Genomic DNA, 21,964 nt, shown 5'->3' on the forward strand with positions numbered 1-21,964 from the left:
CTGCCATCTTAACTGCAGCACACTGACCTCGTATCAAGAGGAGGATATTCTCTGGGGGACACTTAGACTGCTGCTGGTAGGAGATATTATTTTTCAGCTGGAGGAAACAAAGCTATTAAAGACACTGAAATGTACAGGCTGTGAAATGGATTTCCAGATTAGTTGGATGTTCAAAGAATCCCCCTCCCACATTTGAGGAAAGCAGAGAAAAGCAGAAACTGATTTAAAATGAGGAGTCTTCATTTTTGTCTTTGCTGTGTAGTTTCTAGTCCTTTGAACACCTTCTTTTGTGCCTCGTATTCCCAAATAAGACTGGATTTTGTTCACTAATGGATAAATTTGAATATATTATTGCCTAAGTTTCCAACCAATTGGTTTTCAACAAAGTATGATGAAATAGAAATTAAATAATTTCAGAAAATAAGGAAGTTAGAAAAGGGGAGCACAGACGGTATATAATTAAAAGCTAAAGAGAAGATAAGGAAAAAGTGGGAAAACCACATTATATGAAGAATATATGTAGTGTATATGTGGATAAAAATTTAGGCCTGGATACAACATCTCTCTATACACTACAGACATAACTAACACTCACTGAGTGTACTATATTCCAGGCACCTTTTTAAATGCTTAACATGTATTGACTATTTAATTCCCACAATAACCCTGTGTCACAGGTGCTATTATCATGCCCATTTTATAGATGAACAGATCGGGCCAGAGAAAGTCTAAGTAATGTGCCCAGAGCCAACAAAGCTGCCAAGTGGCAGAATTGGACCCCAACCCAGAAGGCCTGGGACTTAGACACGATGCCATTAGGCTGCGTGGGGAACGCCATTGGCGTTGCTCCCGGCCTGGCCAGGAGAGCCCCCTTAGATCACGTAGACTGCATTGATTCAGGGGTGGAGTGTAAGTGCGAGTTCAAACCAATGTGACAAGCTTGTATTTAGAGCTATTCTCTATCAGGTACAGTTCTAGGCACAAATCAAGCAAGCCTGGCTTCTGACAGTTTTCATGTGAGTAAGTAAATTTAAAAAATGTACATCTAGAGGTTCAAAGAACCCAGGTGGGCAAAGACCAAACATATTAAGTAAGAGGGGTGCGTAAGACAGACACATTTTACTCCAGGGCTTCCCTGACCAGCCCTGTGACTTTCCACCTGCATTGGAGCTTTCTGAGCCACCCTCACCCACAGTCTGCCGACAGTCTGGAGCTGTGCCTCCCTAGAAAGGGTGCGGGGCCGAGTGATGCAGGGGAAGTGCTGGCAGTGCCCAGCATGCAGCAGGTGCAGACTCCATGCGAGAGGGACCACAGGCGTCGGGGAGGCAGGGTGGGAAGGACAGAGGCAATTGGGAGAGGGAGGAAGAGCAGAGGTCCCCCTTGCACTCAGGGAGTGTCCGCCCAGAGGACAGAGAGAGGTGGAGGACGGAGAAAAGTCTGAGTGGGACACAGCTAGAGAGGAAAAGGCAGGAAGTCCTTGTGAGTTGGGATTTGTCTGATTTTATTGAGAAATGCAAACAAAACTGGAATCATTTTGCAATGAATTTTGGTCATCGGACTGTATTTGTCTGAACATCATAAGATGTTGTGGCTTTAGTGAATGTATGATTTTTTTCCTCCTCTGTTCTTACAACTTTCACTTCTTCCCTTTACAAGGGGATGTAGAAATAATATAACCCAAACCTTTTATTTTATAGGTGAGGCTGAAGCCCCAAGAGCCAGTTACCCACCAGAGGCAAAGGCGTGTTTGATGTGGATTAAGGGCAAGAGTTTGCCCTGAGGATTAAGAGGCTATGAGATGAGTGATTTTGGGCTCCTTGGGTCATTTCCTTTGGCCTCAGCCTCCTCATCTATAAAATGGCGCCAGAACTGGTTCCTGCACCTCTGGTCTCATCGCACTATTTGAAAGACAAATGAGAGAGTAGATATGAAAGTTCTCTGAAAAGGCAGAAGTGTGGGGCTGATGTAAGGAACTACTATTCATAGTTATTCTTTAACCTGGTTTGTGGTAAGACTTTTTTTTTTTTGCAACACAGCCCAGTGACCCGCCTCCCTTTTTCCCTCTCAGATCTTTGCCAGGGGCTGCCTGGGGGTCCATTTTGGATAATTCCTCTTTATTTGCAAATCCTTCTTCATGGAAATCGTCAAGGTCAAAAAAACACAGTAAAGATGAAAAAGTTTGATGTCCTGAGATAAAAGATTACACCTCGGTGGACAGCACAGTGAAGGCAGCTGACTAGTTTGGCAAAACAAGCAAATGGTGACTGTAAGTACGAGTTTGGGATCAGACAGCGGGGCTCTCATGCCAGCTCGCATCATCTGCTCTGTTACCTGGGCCTATTCCTCACCTGCGCCAAGCCTGTTTCTTCTTTGGGAAAACAAGGGCATGTTTACAATGGAATATTTATTACTCAATTCTAAGAAATGACAGCGAGCTAGCACCACTTATATTATCCTGGATTGACCTTAAAACCATTATCCAAAGTGAAGTGACACAAGATCAGAAAATGGGCTCCACATGACTCGCCATCAAATTGGTACTAACACTATGGTGCTCAAATGGTGGTGGTGTTCACCAGGGATTTGGGGGTGGGAGGGTAGACCCACATCTGATGGATGTGGGGAGCATTGTGGAGGGAAAGGGCATACCTCTGACCCTTGCTAGGAAGAGGCAAAGATATAAAATGCAACCAAAATGTTTGTACTCTCATATTTTCTTGAAATAAATAAATAAAAATAAGGGTGAGGTGGATGTACATAAGATCCCAGAGTCCTCTCCCATATTTATAAGATGCAAGTGTGTAGTTCCAACTTTTAGAGTCCACTGAAACAGAAAAAGCACTTCCCGCAGCTCTGTCTATTGGCTTAGGAAAGGACAATGATGAAGTGCCTTTGGATCATGACTTTGCGCAGCTCTGCCCTTGCACATCATTCAGTTATGTTCCTTGTATGATGACTCATGACTGCAAAGCATTGAAACTACATGGGACTATAGAATAATTACTAAAAGGCACTGAACCCTTTAGCCTTCTTTGAGCCTTGTTAAAAAGTATGGATCTTGTATTAAAGAAAAGGACAAGAAAATAGATTGGAAAAAAAGGGGGAGAGGGGAATACTTATCTCAGTCTTACCTTATTTTTTCTGCTTGACACACTTTATAAGTGGGGTTGAAGTTATATCATTTTTTAAAAACTTTCTGAACATATCTAGTCAACAGTACATGTATGTTGAAGAAACAAAAAAGCTGCTTAGCTCTCCTGAACTTCAATAATTCCCATTGAACCCAGTGGATATTCTGGATTCTCCTAGTCTCAAGTCAGAAGTGAGGAAATGCAGTAGAAACCACATTAATATTTTGAGATCCTTAACTCTAAATACCATTTAATAACTAGGCATGCCTACCAAATTAAAAAGTATTTTAATTTTAACAAGAACACTCATGTAATAATTCCATTTTTTAGGAATGTGTTCTACAGGAATGCATGCATAAATGTGAAAAAACTGTATGTAGAGGTTGTTTTTGTTATATTGTTTACAATAAGAAAAATACTTTGGTCAGGACGTGGCCTATATAACCTTGATATAACTTTGGGGTAGAACACTATGAAGCCATTAAAGAGATTTTAATGTGGGAAAAATGATCAGTGCACATTTCAATCTTACGTACACATGCATGTATCACATGTACATGTACACATAATACACATGTGCAGATACACTGCAGACATCCACAGATACATGGTGGGGGAATGTAAAAATAAATCAAACCTTTAATATTGGGACTGAAATGGAAGCAATATTTTCCTTTTTATACTTTGAAAATACTTGAATTATTTTTGTCATGAACACACTTGGAAGAAAAAAGATGATGCTTGATGAGCTTCAGTGCTAACACTGAAGGTGAGCATACATACTGAGCATCAACACTGGTTCCTGTGTACATTCACACAATACTACCAGAACATGATTTAGCAATACATTTAAGAATATTTACATATTTTGACACATAATGCATTTCAAGGAGCATCCCTTAAATAAATAACTCAAAATCATGAAAGAATCATGTAAAAAGTGTTTGAGAGCATTATTTATCATGGCAAAAAAAAAATGGAAGCAATTTACGTATGTAATCTAAATGAACTAGTCAATTACAGTACATCTACACAAATAGAAATGATGATGAGTTCATAAAAACATGTACCCACCTTTATGTTGTAATGTTAAAGCAGCAAAGATGTTATGTTTAGTATGATCATAGCTACATAAATATACAAAAGCAATACTTAAAAATGCATATGACAAATGGAACTATGCCAGAATATTAATAATGGTTAAGGTTTTATGTGAGAGTTGGGTTACATTTTTATTATTACTAATTTTCCTGTACTTTTTCTATAATGATCACATTCATGTCTACAATAAAAATAACAAACTATTTTTTAAACTGTTAGTACAATCACCACCAGTATAAAAAACACTGGACATGTCAGATGACTCAATGACCAGAAAACAAATCAACTAGTGAGAAAAGTTTGAAAATCGTTCACCCTCTAGGGAAATCGGTGATGCCAACAATGGACTACCTGACCTCAAGAGTCAGTGGCCTTGACCCTTGCCTGGAATATGGCTTCCATTGGATGGGTGGGAGCTGGCATGGTTTTCCAGCCATGATTAAGTGCCACCAATCATGAGGAAAACCCTAAAGATAATAACATAAAGGCATTTAGTTTTAAGAAAATTAAGATTAGAAAATTTAGGAAGAGCCACATTTGTGTTTGAATAAGATGGTGTCTATTCCCTACTTGGCACAAAGTAACATTATGTGTTTCTGGGTTTGGGACTATATGTAAACGACATGGTATATGTATTCTTCTATACTTTGCTTTTTAGTTCAGTGTGGTATTGTTCAAACTACGTATAACACTATATATTTTTGAATCTATAAGTATTTCATAATAAAAATGGAAAACATTTCTTTGTGTTAAAAGGTTAAGATGCTGTTAAAAATTGAAAACGTATCCAAAAAAAGAATCTTTGCAACCTTGGAGGCCCTCTAGTGCCCAAATCTGGCAAGTGTAGTTAATGCCTTCAATTGTTTTACACAATCCTCTCATAATTTCATTTCCTTAAAAACAGAAATTAACAGCAAGATGAGGTAGAATGCTACACTCCAAAATTTATTTGAGTTAAATGGCACATTTTTACATCAAATTTTTAAAATTCTGCCAGACTGCTCTTCACTCTCTTTGAAGAATGACCCAAAAGAATATGTTTTGAATTTTAGTGAGAATGTTTCTCATAAAAATTTCAAAATTCAAATATACATTTCATAGAAGAAATAGTATTAAATTTCTATGCCTGAAAAATATTTTAAAATTAGTTTTATTCCCATATCCTTCCTTTAAAGTTTTTAGAATTATATGTTCTTTAATAGCAATGATTTCCTTATGCAATTTATGGAAGAATCTTACCACTGACTCCTTCCTCTGGACCCAGAACAACATGACAACTATGCTTCAAAAACATGAGCTGAGTTTTACATGATACTTATTTCATCTTTCTTTATATTATAATTATTTGTGTGTAGAGGTTATCTATCCTCCAATATTTTTATCTACTTGAAGGCAAAGCCTTTGCCTTTTTTATCTTTATATCACCATAGTTCTTAGCACAGTGCCTGGAGCATTTCAGGAACTGGCTTTGTGTGGTTGATATTTTTACTGAATTAGTTAGATTCATTAAATTCTTCAATGAGATAGGTTATAAAGCTGTATTTTAAAACCAAAGTTTGAAACATATTTTATAGTTTGTCCAAGTAGTGAAAAAATAGAGAGAATAGGTAACATAGAAAAAAATCAAAATTATTATTGAAAATAGTATTGAATTTAAGAAGCAACTGAATATGTCTGAAGGACAGTTAACGTGAAATTGAACTGGTTTGTCTCATGGGCACAACTGCTGTTTTAAAAAGAACAAAATTAATTAACCTTAAAAATACTGTGGTGATTCATGCCATGCCCTTGCATGAAAACTTCTGCAGGGTTTGTCAATCATATAAAAACTGATGGTATAATGGCTCTGAAATTTGGCAGCTCTGTGGCATAATGAAAAGAGAACAGGACTTCAGCTTCAAGCCCGTCTCATGAATCCTAGAGAAGTAATTTAATCTTTCTGATCCTCAGTATTCCTACTGGTAAAATTGTGTGTGTGTGTGTGTGTGTGTGTGTGTGTGTAATATCTACAGTAGATATAAAACAATAAATATATATTTTATTACACATATATACACATATATCTATTATATATATAAAGATTATGGTGACAAATCCCAAATTTCAAAGCATGTTATTGATGGCATCCTGTCCTTCCTCAACCCAAGGTTACTTGTACACATCCATCTCACTGTTATCTTCTTGCCTCTGACTAGGGTCACTGGACTGTACCTGCCATTTACCTTGACCAGTATCCTGGAAAGTGATACCCTAGCTCTGGAAAACCACATATCTTATTTATGAAAAACAGCCCAGTTTTACCAACTTTAATAATGACCTGTTACTGATCAGCTGTGTCTCAGACACTTTACAAACATTATTGATCCCATAATCACCTTGTGTGGTGGCATTTTCCCTCACAGGTTTCAGATGAAGAAACTGAGGTCACAGAGATGAAGTGACTTGCTTATGGACCCCAGGTGAGTCAGTCTCCAAACCTGTAATCTCCTCTGTGACAAACTACAATTCTTTCAGGAAACAGGTCTTCTTAAGCTCTGCTCGATAACAGGCCATTTTGTATTCCTTCATATATGATAGAGCCCATCATCATGCTTCATCCTCAATAATAAAATAAGTGAAATAATAATGAGTGGGACTCACCGAATTGTGTTTGTGTAAAGAGGCTTAGAGCACCGAGGCTCGGTGAGAGATGTGATGTCTCCAAGGGGGTTGTCGATGTCATCCGCGTTTGTAGACTGCACGTGACCACTGTGAGGGTGGAAAGAGCCATATATTTCTTTATGAGAAACATAGAAGAAGTGTTGAATGGTGTTCTAACGTTCAAAGGAAGGTGCATTTGCCAAAAGAGAGCCAAAGCTCAAAACGCAAAACATTAAAGCATTGATGATGGAACATTTTCTATAAAAACATAAAGATGATGTGCTCTTCTTCAGAGCAAGAGATGCCCTGCCCCTTGATCTTAAATTTGAGCCCACGTGAGAGTAACGGCTGTTTTATGTTTCTGCACAAAAAGCAGGCTGTTTCTGCAGCCCGGGATAACTCCTTCACTGGGTGTGGTGGAGGCCTGGGCAAGGCGGAGGCTTATATCTGCCAGAGGTGACAAGTCAGGCTTCTGCGGGGTGGAAACCTGCACAGGCGCCCGCAAAGCTTGGGCAACTAGCGGCATGCCTCCCAGGGCCCGAAAGAAGGGGAAGAGGCTGAGACAATGGCAGTCAGAGTGTCCTGAGGACTTCAGGGGCCACTAGTAGGAACATCAGTCAACTCTGCTGTAGAGCAGAGCAGGCAACAGTAATGCGGGAGGGAGGACAAGGAGTAAAGGTCCAGACCCTCCATGCTTTGGGATCTGCTTTGTTCCAAGGCTATTCTTCTATCTAAAAAAGAGAAGACCCCGAATGGCAGACAGTGTAGCTCTCTGCTGCCCATAGAAAGCCAGATTCAAATGTAGAAAAGCAAGAGGGCATCTCCTGCACGCGAGTGCTAATGAGCGCCTCAGGCCGTCCGCATCAGTTATCACAGCCTTCCTGACCCACCACGTCCGAACAGTAGCAGCGTCCAAGGTAGTTTATTTCAGAAAATAACCTATTTGAAAAATTCCCCTCCTATTTTCTTTTTTTTAAGTCAAAATCAAACTTTTGATGGAAATTCTGACATTAAACAAGCACTATGTCAGGAAAATATTAGAAATCTGTTATATAAGTGATATAAGTGGTCTTAAAAAGTGAATCGCAAACTTAAGTGAGCTGAAAGCAAGTACAATTTGGGGGGAGATCTGGTATTTTTTAAAGCATTGAGAAACATTACTTACGTATAGAAAGGAATGTATTTACTTCTAGAACTTGGACTCACACTTAGAAAAAGAGAAAAAATGGGCAATTGGATTATTAGTATTAAGTTAATAAACATCAAATTATTACAGTATTTCTCTAATTAAAGTAAAAATCTTCAGAGCTATCTCATAGGAATTGGACTCTCAAAGTTTGCAATTTTAAACAGAAATTATCTAAAGATATAGTTCTGCCTTTTCCGTAATGTCGTTTAAATGGAACCATACAATGTGTAACATTTGGGTTCTGGCAGCTTCCACTGAGTAACGTGTATTTGAGACCCATCCTATTGCTGTGTGTTGCATCTGTCTTTTCTCATTGCTGAATAGTATTCCATGGCATGGGTGGACTCTGGTGTGCTTATCCATTCACCTGTGGAAGGGCATTTTGTTGTTGCTAGGTTTTGGAGATTATAAATAATTCTGTTAGGAACATCACACAGAGGTTTTGTGTGGCTCCTGAAAGCAACATCCACCTAAAGGAAGGTTCCGGGGTGAATGGCACCTTCAAGAATTCTGAGGGGTGGCAGTACTGACTATGATATGTAGCTTTTCATTTGCCAGCTGGTTTATCACCAAAAAAAAAATTCCTTAGATTTATATAAACTGGAATAAAAAGTTTATCATCTAGGTGAGCTATTTGCTACTTTGCCACCATATATAAGTTAAAAATGCTAATAAAGTTTTTAAAATTAACATTTGTGTATTAAGAATTAGTACTAAAAGTTTCCATCTTTTATAAAAGATATTTAAATGGGATTATCAACAATTTCAGCATGCTGTCTATACTAGGATATTATGCTTTTTGACTATTTCAATCTTTTATTTAAATTATTACCATTCAGTGTACCCTGGAGTGTAAATCAGGGCATTTTACACATTTGGCAAAACCACAATTTCAGTAACTTTATCAAAAAATCTTATACATTATTTTTAGATATAGCTCAATAAAATGTTTTTTCACAAGACTCAATATTCTTCTCAGTATTGTCATGATTTGCATTTCCAGATCCAGCAGTCAAACTTGATTATGGCTTTATATATTTCACTTCATTATTATTTTCTTCTAATAATTAAAGATCCCTTTTAAAGGGTGCTTTATAATGGTTTCATTGAAGTGGTGCCATTGTCAAAGATTTGAAAAATGTTATCTTTGATATTGTTTGTTCATAACTAAAATTTAGCAAAAACTCATTAATTTTGCTGACCATGGACAAATATCTCCTGCATTTTGCTTTGCAATTGTGATTAGGTAAATGAGATGAAAGTCCAGGGAGTGAAAGATTGAATAATTTTTTCCCAGACAGCATGTATTATTCTTGTGTGATGTTTGTTTGTCTCACACTATTGTTCATAATTGGCCACAGAATTTGTTGAACACTACTATATTTCTATTTTAAAATTCACTCTTATATTTTCTGTTCTATTTGATTTTTGCAAAATGCTGGTTGTGAGTCACCACTGATAGGTTGCAGCCAACAGGCTACAAATTCCTCATTAAACTATGTAGAAAAGTCTTCACATTCAGCTGAACCAGCATAACTACTTATTCATGTTGAGAAAATGGGTCCCTAGCTCTTATCATAAGTAAAAGTAAATATCAAGTGGGCCAAAAAGATAAATGTGAAAACCAGAGCTTTAAATATTTTAGAAAAAAATGTAAGAAAAGAAGGAGAATATCTTTATTATTTCCAGGTAGGAAAAAATTTATTAAAACTCCACAAAAATAACAAGATTTGAAGGAAAATACTAATGGATTCAATTACATTAAAATTCAGAACTTTAGTTCAGCAAAGTGCACCTTAAAATAGAGACTTCATTGACTAGAAGGAGATACTTTGATGCATATTACCAGTAAAGGGTTTTTATCCAGAATAGTAAACATAAAAATTTCTACAATCGATAAGTAAAAGACAACCCAATAGCAAAAGGGACAACATGTATGAGCAGGAAATTGACAGATGTGGAAATCCAAGTAAGTCATAAACTTACCAAAAATTATTTTTAGGAATCAAGTAGGTATAAAGTAAAATTACAATGAAATATAATTTTATACTCATAAGACTAGAGTGTTTTTTAAATCTAAAAATTCCCAACACTGGACACAATGTGCAGTAATAGGAACTCAAGCACTGCTGGTGGAAGAGCCCATTGGTAAACTCATATGGAGAAGAACGTGGCAATATCAAAAAGTAGAGAAGTATACAACTCTTGACCCTGCAATTCTAGACATAGTATATGTATATAAAACCTAGAAGTATTTTTATATTTGGGTATGTGAAGGTATGTGGGCATTGTACCCATTGCCAAAAAAAAAATCAGAAAAAATTAAATTATGAGAGTGAGCGAATAAATTTTGGTATATATCCATTCAATGGAATACTACACAGCAGAGAACACGAATATCTAGAGACACATACATCAAGAGGTGTGAATCTTACAATCACGATACTGAGCAAAAATGTTAAGCTGCAGAAATATATGTATGATACCACTTATACTGAGTATTTAACCAAGGAATGCAATACCACATATGTTTTAAAGGCTGAAAAGAATGCATGAAAATGTGAGACATCCAATGCAGCATAGTAGTGGCCATCCCTGAGGACAGGAGATGTGTTTAGGGAGAAGTATCAAGGGGGCTTCCATCATGTCAGTAACATTTTGTTTCTAAAGCTGGGGAGCAGATACATAGACTATGTCATATTCTTATGTATACATTTTGTGTATATAAAACAATCAAAAATAAATTTGAAAAGTGCAAACAGAGGTGATAACCTGGGTTGTGGGCTGTGGTAAGAACAAAAGTAAAGAGACAAAATAGTGACATTTTCAAAGGCAGAAATATCAAGTTTTTTTAGACCAAATGCACAAAATTACATAAGGGAAAGTATTAGTAATAAAGCCATGGTTTCTAACATTAATGTAACACAAAATGACTATACAATACAAAAAGTTATAGAAAATAATTTACAACTTTTTATATGGACTTTTGCAACATTGTAATAGTTTATATAAAATTGTTTATAAAGCCTTCCCTGTTTTAAAATGGTTGTGGCACATCTAACATCCTAAATTTTAAGGAAGGTAAAGAGAAAATGAAAGAAAGCGGGCAGCATCAAGCAACTGCCTGGGGGTCAGTCATATTCCCAGTTCCAGTCTCTGGGGATGTCCCTCCCCTGTCTCTAACCCATGAGCAAGAGTGTCAGACTCTTAATGATAAATACATGAGAGCAAAAAATCTAGTGATGAAAACCTTAGGAGATAAAACTTACAAGTTAAGTGGTTTGACAGGTGCCAGGAAAGATCTTGTTTGATATCTGTCCCAGAGTCCGCCAACCATCTAAAATCATCATCAAAGTGAACGACAGATATTAAATGAACATGTTATTATAATTTCTGGTATAAAACTCCAGTGCCCTTTACAGTTCTCTTCACATCATAGCCAAGCCCCTGGCTCTCTGGAAAAAGCACAGTCCCTTAGCCCCTCCCTGGGTTTTCTCTGAAGTCACTTCTGGCCCCCGACTCCCAATTTCAATTTGTTTCCTCATAGCTGGAGTCTGCCTTGTTATTCCCCTCCCTTGTATCCAAGCACTCGGGGAAGGTCTGACTTTGGTTGTCATCCTACGTGCTGTTCCCACTCGGATCTCTGCGGCCCCAGGCCAGGCTTTCCTTTCCAGCCCATACATTACATGATAATATAATTTAACACCAAGGAATATGTAATAAAATGACCGATTTTCACAAGACATAGGGATATTTTTAAATAGTTTAGAGCTCCTTTACAAATAGTTAGATGACACCATACACATTTGTTTTTCTTTTAATTGATTTTAACTTCCACATAAAAATCTCAGGTTTGAGCATTTATATTAAAGTTATGTTTTTCCTCTCTTATTATCATTTTTCTCTGTAAAAGCTGAAGAAATTTCGCAAGGTCTTTATCTGGGGTCAGTGGACCTCTTGGGATCTTTATTAAGACCTGTATTTTAATTTAATTGATTTCCTCTTTAGCTCAACACATTTTATGTATTCAAAAACTTCATTATGAGAAGCTCTAAGGGCTTAACCAGGCTTCTATTCAGTGGGATACAGCACAAAAGCATGGGTGTGTTATATTAATACAAGGTGTTTTGCAAGCACAAAGCAGAGACATCGAATCTAGTGTTAGGAGGTCAAGAGTGAGGGCTACGATGAGACTGGAAGCGTGCATGGCATTTCACCTGGCACAAATGCACAAATGGAAAGAGTGATGAAGGCCCTGGAACACTCCTGCAAACCTTTGTGGGAAGGAGCATGGCAGGCCTGAGGACCTGAGAGAAGTTCAGCAGGGACAGGACAGCACAATGTGGGGCGATGTTTTGGTGGTAGAATGGAAAGCAGAGGGAAGAGAATGGGGAGGGGATGAAGCTAAAGAGGGGGCTGTGGGCAAATAATGGAGAGTTGGATATATGCAATCTCAAGGAATATCAATTTGATTTTATAAAAAAGGATGGGTTTAATGAGTGAAGTACCATGAACAGACTCACACTTTAGGCAAAGTATTCGGGCTGTGGTATGGATACAATAACTCATGTGATGAGTTCTTCCTGATATTTAGAAATGAAAAGAGTGGACATCACTAATAATCAGTTGGTGTGCTTTATCACATAGTAAGAGATAATATCAGATATCAGTCTATGACTCAAGGATATTTTCATTTTGCTGTGGAAAGTACAGATCTAAGTTCTAGATCCTATTTCAAGAACTATCCTCAGCATTGGTGGTCTGGTGAAATTATTTTTCCCTGTCTTTTTCATTATTTACTCATTCTTTTGCAATTTCAAAAATGAACACAATCATTGCAAATGGCTTTCAAGAAAGAGGTAGTCTTTTTAAATAGTAAATACAAGTTTTAAATATTGATAATGTCAAACTATTTTCAGTCATCAATGACTTGTATGATTATGGAACTTTCAGTTTCATAAAGGTATATATTTACTTAGTTATTTATGTAATCCTTAATAAAAAAAGTGTTATTTTGACTTAAAGCTGTGGAGTTCATTTCATAACAGTAAGAAATACATTGTTGCTCGGGATTGTTTGCTAACCTGAGTTATTGCTGGCACTCTTTCATATCTTTTCAATGTAAAACACTGTGAGATGAGATCTGCAGCTTTTTCCAAGGTTGTTTCTTCTGGATCAAGTTTTGGTGGTAGCATCTTATCCCAAGGGACACCTTCATAAGCTCTATGGAATTATTACAGTTACAGTAACTGGTATAGTGCATAACAATATCCACTGTGAAAAGCAGATTTTTAAGCTGACCCATATTATCTGTTTCTGAAGAGTCGGCAACATTCCTACTATTCCACACTAATGCAGCCAAATTATGCAAATCTTGAGCACGGTACAAGGGCTCTGGCTATCTATCCTGTTACATGTAATCATTATTGTCTATATAAAGATGTGGAGTTAAAGGTACCATTTCATATTTAGAATTTTGAAAGTTGAAGCATACATTATAGACCCAGCAAAATCAATTCTCATTTGATCCTGAATGAAAAACAAACAACTCTCGTTCCAAAGACTGTATTCTGACAAGACAGACGGATCCCTGAACTCTGCTCCTGCTATATCCAAAGTTGCTGCTAAAGCTGATCTTTCCATCCTGTGGGAAAGGCATATCCTCCCCCAAAATCCCACTGTTAGTTAAAGTCAGTTTGCAAAGAATTACCAGTGATCCTTATTCTGTCAACAAATATTTATTCAGAGATGACTGTATTTCCAGCCCTGTGCTAAGTGCTTACGATAAGAGTGAATAAGGACTAAAACAAAAATTGTAGTGACCACATAAGAATGTTGTGAAGATTAAAGGATATACTATTGGAAAAGCTAAATATTGGAAAAGCTAAATAGCTCAGTGATGGGTCCATAGTGTTTTCACAGTGTGTGAATGCATGTTGAATTCATTCATTTTAAAACCACATGTCATAAAAATGCTAAACCTAATAAAATATTTTTAATTGTAGCAGACTTAAGTGTTGTATTTTCTGACATAATGTCTTACTAGCATTGTACTTAAAAAGTTAATCTGTTAATTGAATCAAATCTTGAAAGATAACTCACTGTTTGAGCCTCTGATAGATTTCATTAACATTTTATGGAATTTTCCATGGAGATTTTAAAAGTTTTTCCCTAAGAAAACTTCTATATTTTTTAAGAGAAGCTACTAAATACTATGTATGATACTTTGTTTTACAAAAAACTTTTATATTCTGAGTAAAGTTTCATGAATTTCATCATGATACTTAACTATTACTTTACTAAATAAACTATTTCTGGAAGGTTTTAAATAAAAACCAAGATAAGAATACAGTAGGGAGAGATTGATCAAGATGGCGGACGAGAAACACCGCCAGAAAGAGTGTCTCTGCAGAAAAGACAGATTCTAGCAGAAATTAGAAAAAAGAAGCAAGAAGGCGAGCATACAGCAGACGAGGGCCGGAAGGAGGGATACCTGAGATCCCGGGAGACTCCACGAGAGGAGGCTGCGGAGGAGAACTGGAAGCTGAGACCGCCAGAGCAGCCCAGAGACCAACGGGAAGGGTAGGTGGATAAATCACCTTTCCCCTCCCCTGCAATTGGGACTGCTGGTGGGCTCCCCAGTGGGTGGAGAGACCTGTGGACACCAGCCCAGAGACGGCCGCCGCCAGCTAGTGGTGAGCCTGTAGCAGACGCGGCACCAGACTCCCAAATCCCTCGGGGCACCTCCGTGTGCACATTCGCTGCACGGCAGGCGCCATATTGCCTCCTCCTCCCCTCCGCCGACCCTACCTGCGGCTGCCCAGAGAGACAATACAGCCACCAGCCAGAGGCACCTCCAGGGAATGGGACCTTCCCTTTTGGGACCTTACAGCTGACTAAGGGGAACTCAGACTGTGAGCTCCCTACCCGCCAGTTCTCCCAGGTGCTGCTGGCACGGTGTTCCCAGGAGAATGGGGCAGACTCAGAGGCTGAAAGACAGAGACCCAGCTTGGGCTCCCTGTGGGTGAATTGGGACCAGAACTCCTCTCCCTGGTGAAGATACAGTTTGAACTCTGGGACCCAGAGGTTGGACCTGCAGACCAGATCCCGTGCACCGAGGTCTAGCATTGCTGGAGCACAGAAGGGATATTTGTGAACAGCCTACTGAGGTGTGTGTGCCTCCAGGGGCAGATCAGTGTCCTAGAGGGCAACCCTTCCCCCAAAGGGAGGCCGTGCACCCAGCCCAGGTAGCGTTCCTGCGCAGGGAACCTCCCCACCGGCATCACAGTCCGAGGAGGCCTGGTGGCGTGTGGTTTGGCCTGCTGGCAGAGGCCCAGGAGTAGCTGCTGAGTTGGGGAGGGTGGAAAGAAGCAAGGCCTGCTCCAGACTGCCGGTCTCAGACAGCCCCACCCCCACAAGCAGACTTTCTGGCTGAGCGGTACCATTCCAGCCCCGCCCTGACAGCTTTTCCTGGAAGCAGAGAACAGAACTTTGATCCCTGCTAACGACATTGGTGGTGCCTGAGGGCAGGCTTACCCAACCCAGCTCCGCCCAGAACAAGAGCTGATAACAGGACACAAAATCAACAGCATAGCCTGTTCCTCCAAGCAAACGCCACCTACTGACAGGGACGGCATCTTGCACAGCCTTTCCAGGGCACCCACTCACTCAATATACACGGAGTGGTCCAATTTCACCCACAGACACCAACTAACACCTCAGAAACTAAACAAGGTGTGTGAATACCCAAACAATAACTTAAGGAAAGAAACAACAACTGATCGACATGGGAAGAAATCAGCAAAAGAACTCAGGAAATATGAAGAACCAAACGGAAAACACACCCCCAAAGAGGAGCACCAGCCCCCTAGAAACGGACACCAACCAAAATCAGGCAACCAACATGACAGAAGAGGAATTTCGTATGTAGATCATAAGAACACTCACTGAGCTGAAACAACAACTCAATAACCAACACAAAGAAACCACAAAAAGACTCCAGGATATGGAAAAAGAAATAGACACAATGAAGAAAAGTGTAACCGAACTCCTGGAAATGAAGAATCAATTCAAGGAACTACAAAATACAGTGGAAAGTCTCAAGAACAGGGTAGATCAAACAGAAGAAAGAATCTCAGAGCTTGAAGATAACACCCTCCAATTTAAAAAATCAGTCACAGAAATACAGCAGAGAAACAAGAGAAAAGACCAAAGCCTACAAGAGCTGTGGGATTATGTGAAGAAACCTAATGTGAGGGTCATAGGGTTACCAGAAGGAGAGGAGGACAACACCCAAGGGTTGGACAAGCTATTTGAAGATATAATAGAGGAAAATTTCCCAGGCCTTGCTCAAAATCTCGATATACAAGTTCAAGAAGCTCAGAGGACCCCTGGGAGATTCAATGCAAACAGGAAGACGTCACGACATGCAGTCATCAGACTGACCAAAATATCAACTAAAGAGGCCCTTCTAAGAGCTGTAAGACAAAAGAAGCAAGTGACATACAAGGGAAAGCCAATTCGAATAACACCAGACTTCTCTAATGAGACTTTACAAGCAAGGAGAGACTGGGGCCCCATTCTCATCTTCTGAAACAAAACAATGCCCAGCCTAGAATTTTATTCCCTGCAAAACTAAGCTTCATATATGAAGGAGAAATAAAGACATTCTCAGACAAGCAAAGTCTCAGAGAATTCACCAAGACAAGACCAGCCCTACAAGAAGTACTCAAAACAGTGTTATGCACAGAACACCATAATAAAAACTCACAAATATAAAAACAACCAAAACCCAAAGATTAAAGGCCAGATAATACAATGGCTCAAGAGAGAAATTAAAGCAACAACATCCAACCCAACAGAATGAACAGTAATCTACCTTACCTATCAATTCTCTCAATAAATGTGAATGGCTTAAACTCTCCACTCAAGAGACATAGGCTGGCTGAATGGATAAGAAAATACAGGCCAAGTATATGCTGTCTTCAGGAAACACATCTAACCTGCAAGGATGCATATAGACTAAAAGTAAAAGGGTGGAGATCAGTATTCCAGGCAAGTGGAAGCCAAAAGAAGCCTGGCATGGCAGTTCTAATTTCAGACGATTTAGTTTTTAAAGCAACAAAAGTAGTGAAAGACAAAGAGGGTCATTATATAATGGTGAAGGGCACACTTCAACAAGAAGAGATAACAATTTTAAATATATATGCACCCAACTTAGGTGCACCCAGTTTCATAAAGCAAACCTTACTGGATCTAAGCAAATGGATTAATAGCAACTCCATAATCACCGGAGATTTCAACACCCCACTGACGGCACAAGACAGATCCTCCAAACAGAAAATTAATAAAGAAATAATGGACTTAAACAAAACCTTGGAACAACTGGGTCTGACTGACATCTACAGGACATTCTACCCACAATCCACTGAATATACGTTCTTCTCATCAGCTCACAGGACATTCTCTAAGATTGACCATATCCTAGGACACAAAGTAAATCTCAAGAAATTTTAAAAAATAGAAATCATACCATGTACCTTCTCAGATCACAGTGGAATAAAAGTAGAAATCAACCCTAACAGAAACACATTTCTACACAAAAACATGGAAATTAAACAACCCCCTACTAAATGATTACTTCATAAATGAAGAAATCAAGATGGAAATAAAAAAATTCTATACTCCTACACTGCTTGTGGGACTGCAAATTAGTTCAACCTCTGTGGAAAGCAATATGGAGATACCTTAAAGCGATACAAGTGAATCTACCATTTGATCCAGCAATCCTATTGCTGGGCATCTACCCAAAAGATCCAATGACACTCTATAAAAAAGACACCTGCTCTCGAATATTTATAGCAGCACAATTCATAATTGCAAGGCTGTGGAAACAGCCCAAATGCCCATCAATCCAAGAATGGATTAATAAAATGTGGTATATGTATACCATGGAGTACTATTCAGCTCTAAGAAACAATGGTGATATAGTACATCTTATATTTTCCTGGTTAGAGCTGAAACCCGTACTATTAAGTGAAGTTTCCCAAGAATGGAAAAACAAGCACCACATATACTCACCAGCAAATTGGTATTAACTGAACAGCACCTAAGTGGTCACATAGGTACTGCAGTAATAGGGTATTGGGCAGGGGGAGGGGGGCGGGTATATACATACATAATGAATGAGATGTGCACCATCTGGAGGATGGTCATGCTGGAGACTCAGACTTGTGGGGGGAGGGGAGAAATGGGTATTTATTGAAACCTTAAAATCTGTACCCCCATAATATGCTGAAATAAAAAAAAAAGAATACAGTAGGAAACAAACCCAAAAGCCAGAGAGGTATTTAGGGGCTGTTTAGTTATAATCCTTCGTTTTTAAGATGAAAAAAACCATGAGACCAAAAAGATTGGAAGATGCCAAAGTCTCTTATTCAGCAAGTGGACATGACTGGATCCTTCTTTTTTCTCATATTGTCTAAGACTCTGAAATCCAACTTCATATCATATTTTTTTTTTGTATTTTCATCAACCTTTGGGATAGTAGGTATTCATACGTGTATTTTGTGAAACTGTATTTGGTAAAGGGTATACCTTCAATTGGATTGAAAAAAATGAAGTTGCCAAGGGAAGCCTGTTGGCAGCATTCAGAGCATGAGAGGAAGGGGTGTGAGCAGACATGGAGTGCTTTATGGGCCACAGGTATTGCTGTTTCTTTCTCCTGCTTCTCTCTTCCTGTCTATCCATTTCTCCATTTCATGCCATGTGTTTTGGTTTCCACTCAGTCTCTGTGCTGAATACTAAATCCACTGGTCAACCCAGCCACCCATGCTCAGGCCTCATCTTACTTGACCTATTGGCATGATGTGAAACAGTTCATCATTCCCTTGTCCTGAAACATTTTCTTAATTTTCCTTGCAGGCACTAGGCTCTCTTCCTTTTCCTCCTACATTAGTGGTTGCTCCTTCTCAGTCTCTGTTCTTTTTGAATGTATGGATGTCAGGACCCGGTGCTTTCTGCACTCTTACTGCACTCCTCCCTCAGTGTCCCCATCCAGTGTTGTGGCTTTATGTACATTTCTAGGGGCCACCACACACAGATTTATTTCTCTAGTCCAGACCTCTGTCCCAAACTTCAAATCCATATATCCCATTGCCTGTTTGACACATTCATATCCACTTGAATGTCTAATGAACATCTTTATCTTCCACATATCCACAATTGACTTCTCCTTGCCTTCATCTTGTTAAGTAATGGCAGCTTCAGTCCATCTAGCTGCACAGGCCAAAGCCTTAGAATCATTTCTGACACCTCTTTCTTTCAGATTCATTACCTCAAACCAGGAAATTGTGTTGGCTCTACATCCAACATGTATCCAGAAGTCAACCATTGCTTACTACTTTCCCTCCTACAGCCTTCCTCCAAGCTACCATCAATCTCTGTCCTAGATGACAGCAACAGACTCCTAACAGGTCTTCCATCTTCTCCCCAACACACAGTCTACACAGCAGCCACCATAGTAACTTCCATACATGAGTCTGATCTTGCTGCTTCTCTGCTAAAGCCTCATGTCACTTGGAGTGACAGTCCTGCTAGCTACAACTGCTTAAAGTGCCCTGCAAGATCTGTTTCCTAGCAGTTCTCTAAATTCTTCTGCTACTCCTTCCTCCTCTTACCCAGGAACCCTGCCTCCTGTTCTTCCTCAACACTTTAAGCACACTTTCTGACATGGGGCCTTTGCTCTATATTCCTTCTGCCCAAAATATAGTCACTCTAAATATCTGCGCAGCTACTCCCTCACCTCCTCCCAGTGTCTGCTCACATCTCATCACTCAAGGAGGGCTCCCACTCTCCCATTTATCACTGAATCTACTACCCCATGCACGTGGCACTCCTGATCTTCTCCTGTTCTACCTTTTATTTTTATCTTTTTTTCACAGACTTCTCTATGGCCTTTTAAGATATGGTCTCTATATACTTTCTTTTTATATTTCTTGCCTATTGTTGGTTTTCCTTTAGAATGAGAGATCCGGAGAGAAGAGATCTTTGTCACCCTTATTCGCTGAATGGATCTCACAGCCGAGGACATAGACTCATATTAGGTACTCAATACATAATAGGTACTCAATACATTTGCTAACCGAGTCAAGGAACTCTTTTCTCTTAAGTCTTCTCTGTCATTGCTTTCTAAAACACTGTGCTCTTATGTCCTGTCACTCTCTGACCATTTCTTTTCTGTTTTGGTTTTATTCTATTAAGCATAGGTGTTCTTTAATACTCTTCCTTGACATTTTTATTTTGGCAATCAAACATGACTAAGTAAATGTGTTTGATGTCCTCTGAATTACTCAAAGGACCCAGGATATATTTTAAAGTCAGGATTCTACTGGGAAAATGCTTACTTTTGTGTAGAGGACTTGTAAAATGACTTCTTTGCATTATACGTCTTGTTTGGCTGAACATGTGCCTCACCATCCTCCTAGAAGGCATGAAAAATAAGTTAAAAGAGACCGAGTATAAATGGGAATTGCTATTGTTTTCTATTCACCATGTTTTCTTTTTTGCTCTTCATTTTTCTGCTTTCAAGCACCTCTTTTTTTTTTTTTAACCAGGTTTAATGCTTCCCTACTTTTCTTCTTTTGTTTCAGAAGTTTACATTCTATTTATGTTGTCATAATCATTAAACTAAAATGTATAAAATATATGTTAAAGTTAACGGAAAGTAATATTTTTATGAGAAGCTCTTGAATTTTAAACATTGACAAATAATTAGTTTTAGCATGATATAATTAAAACATCTTGTTTGTCTTACCTTCTAATGACATAAGGAGATTAGTTCTGAAATGCTTCCATCTCCCTATCTTCCATTTTAGTTTATCAAAATTAGTTGTTATTATAATAATCATCTTTACTATCTTTAATGGTAACAATTCATTTAGATGTTCCATGATATTTTACCAATCTTTTCCTACTTTTGTTTCTTTTATCGTGCTTGTTTTCTGTCCCCTGGGTTCTTGGTTTCATTTTCTTTTTGGAGAATTTCAATTTTCAGTAATTCTTTCAAGATTATGAATTTTTCTAGTTCTAGTTTTTAACTCACCCTCACTTTTGAATACAGTTCTAACTGGGTGTAGAATTCCAGTTCAATAGTTGTAGTTCTTTAGTAACAAACATATCTCATTGACTTCTAGACTGTATTGTTGCTTTTAAAAGCATGAGTTTAATTGTTTGCAGGTATTCTGGTTCCCTCCCCCACCCCCTGGGTTGTATTTAGGATATTAAGTTTGTCTTGGTTTTTCTGTAATTTCAATATAATTTAAGAAGAGGATATATTTTTGTTCATCTGGTTTAGGACTTCTTACGCTTCTTCAATCTGAGAATTCATGCCTTTCATCAAATGGATAGTTCTCCATATTTATCTCTTAATTGTCAATGAATTCTCTTTATTCTGTTTTGTTTTTGTTTTTTTTTGAATTCCTATCAGATAAATACCAGATTTTCTCATTCCATCCTGCATGTCTCTTAATATATGCATTGCTTCATCTCTAACATTCATATATATCTTCCATTCTACCATTATCAACTTTACTATTTTTTAAATTTTTATTGATACATAATACATGTACATATTTTGGAGGTACATGTGATAATTTAGTAAGTTCATATAATGTGTAAAGATAAAATCAGGGTAAATGGATATTCATCACCTTAAATATTTATCTTTTTATTTGTGATAAGAACATTTGAATTATTCTCTTCTAGCTATTTTGAAATGTACAATAGCTAACAATTAACTATACCCACTTTACTGATCTATTGAATATTAGGTCTTCTTTTGTCTACCTAACTGTATATTTGTACCCATTAATTAACCTCTTATCACCCCCCACCCCCACCCCAA

The 21,964-nt window shown here is 38.3% G+C and overlaps 1 protein-coding gene across 1 annotated transcript in view; it reads right to left on the reverse strand.

The window, feature by feature from the left end:
* SPMIP7 (sperm microtubule inner protein 7) overlaps positions 1-21,964 on the reverse strand; it is a 48,747-nt gene that overhangs the window by 8,394 nt on the left and 18,389 nt on the right. The window contains exons 3-7 of the mRNA XM_012735986.2: positions 20,466-20,542; positions 13,146-13,284; positions 11,331-11,398; positions 8,038-8,079; positions 6,873-6,980 (exon numbers count right to left, since the gene is read on the reverse strand). Of these exons, the coding sequence (XP_012591440.1) occupies positions 6,873-6,980; positions 8,038-8,079; positions 11,331-11,398; positions 13,146-13,284; positions 20,466-20,542 (434 nt within the window). The remainder of the gene's footprint in view (positions 1-6,872; positions 6,981-8,037; positions 8,080-11,330; positions 11,399-13,145; positions 13,285-20,465; positions 20,543-21,964) is intronic.

This window comes from Microcebus murinus, chromosome 9 (genome assembly GCF_040939455.1).
Source record: "Microcebus murinus isolate Inina chromosome 9, M.murinus_Inina_mat1.0, whole genome shotgun sequence".
Lineage (NCBI taxonomy): Eukaryota > Metazoa > Chordata > Mammalia > Primates > Cheirogaleidae > Microcebus > Microcebus murinus.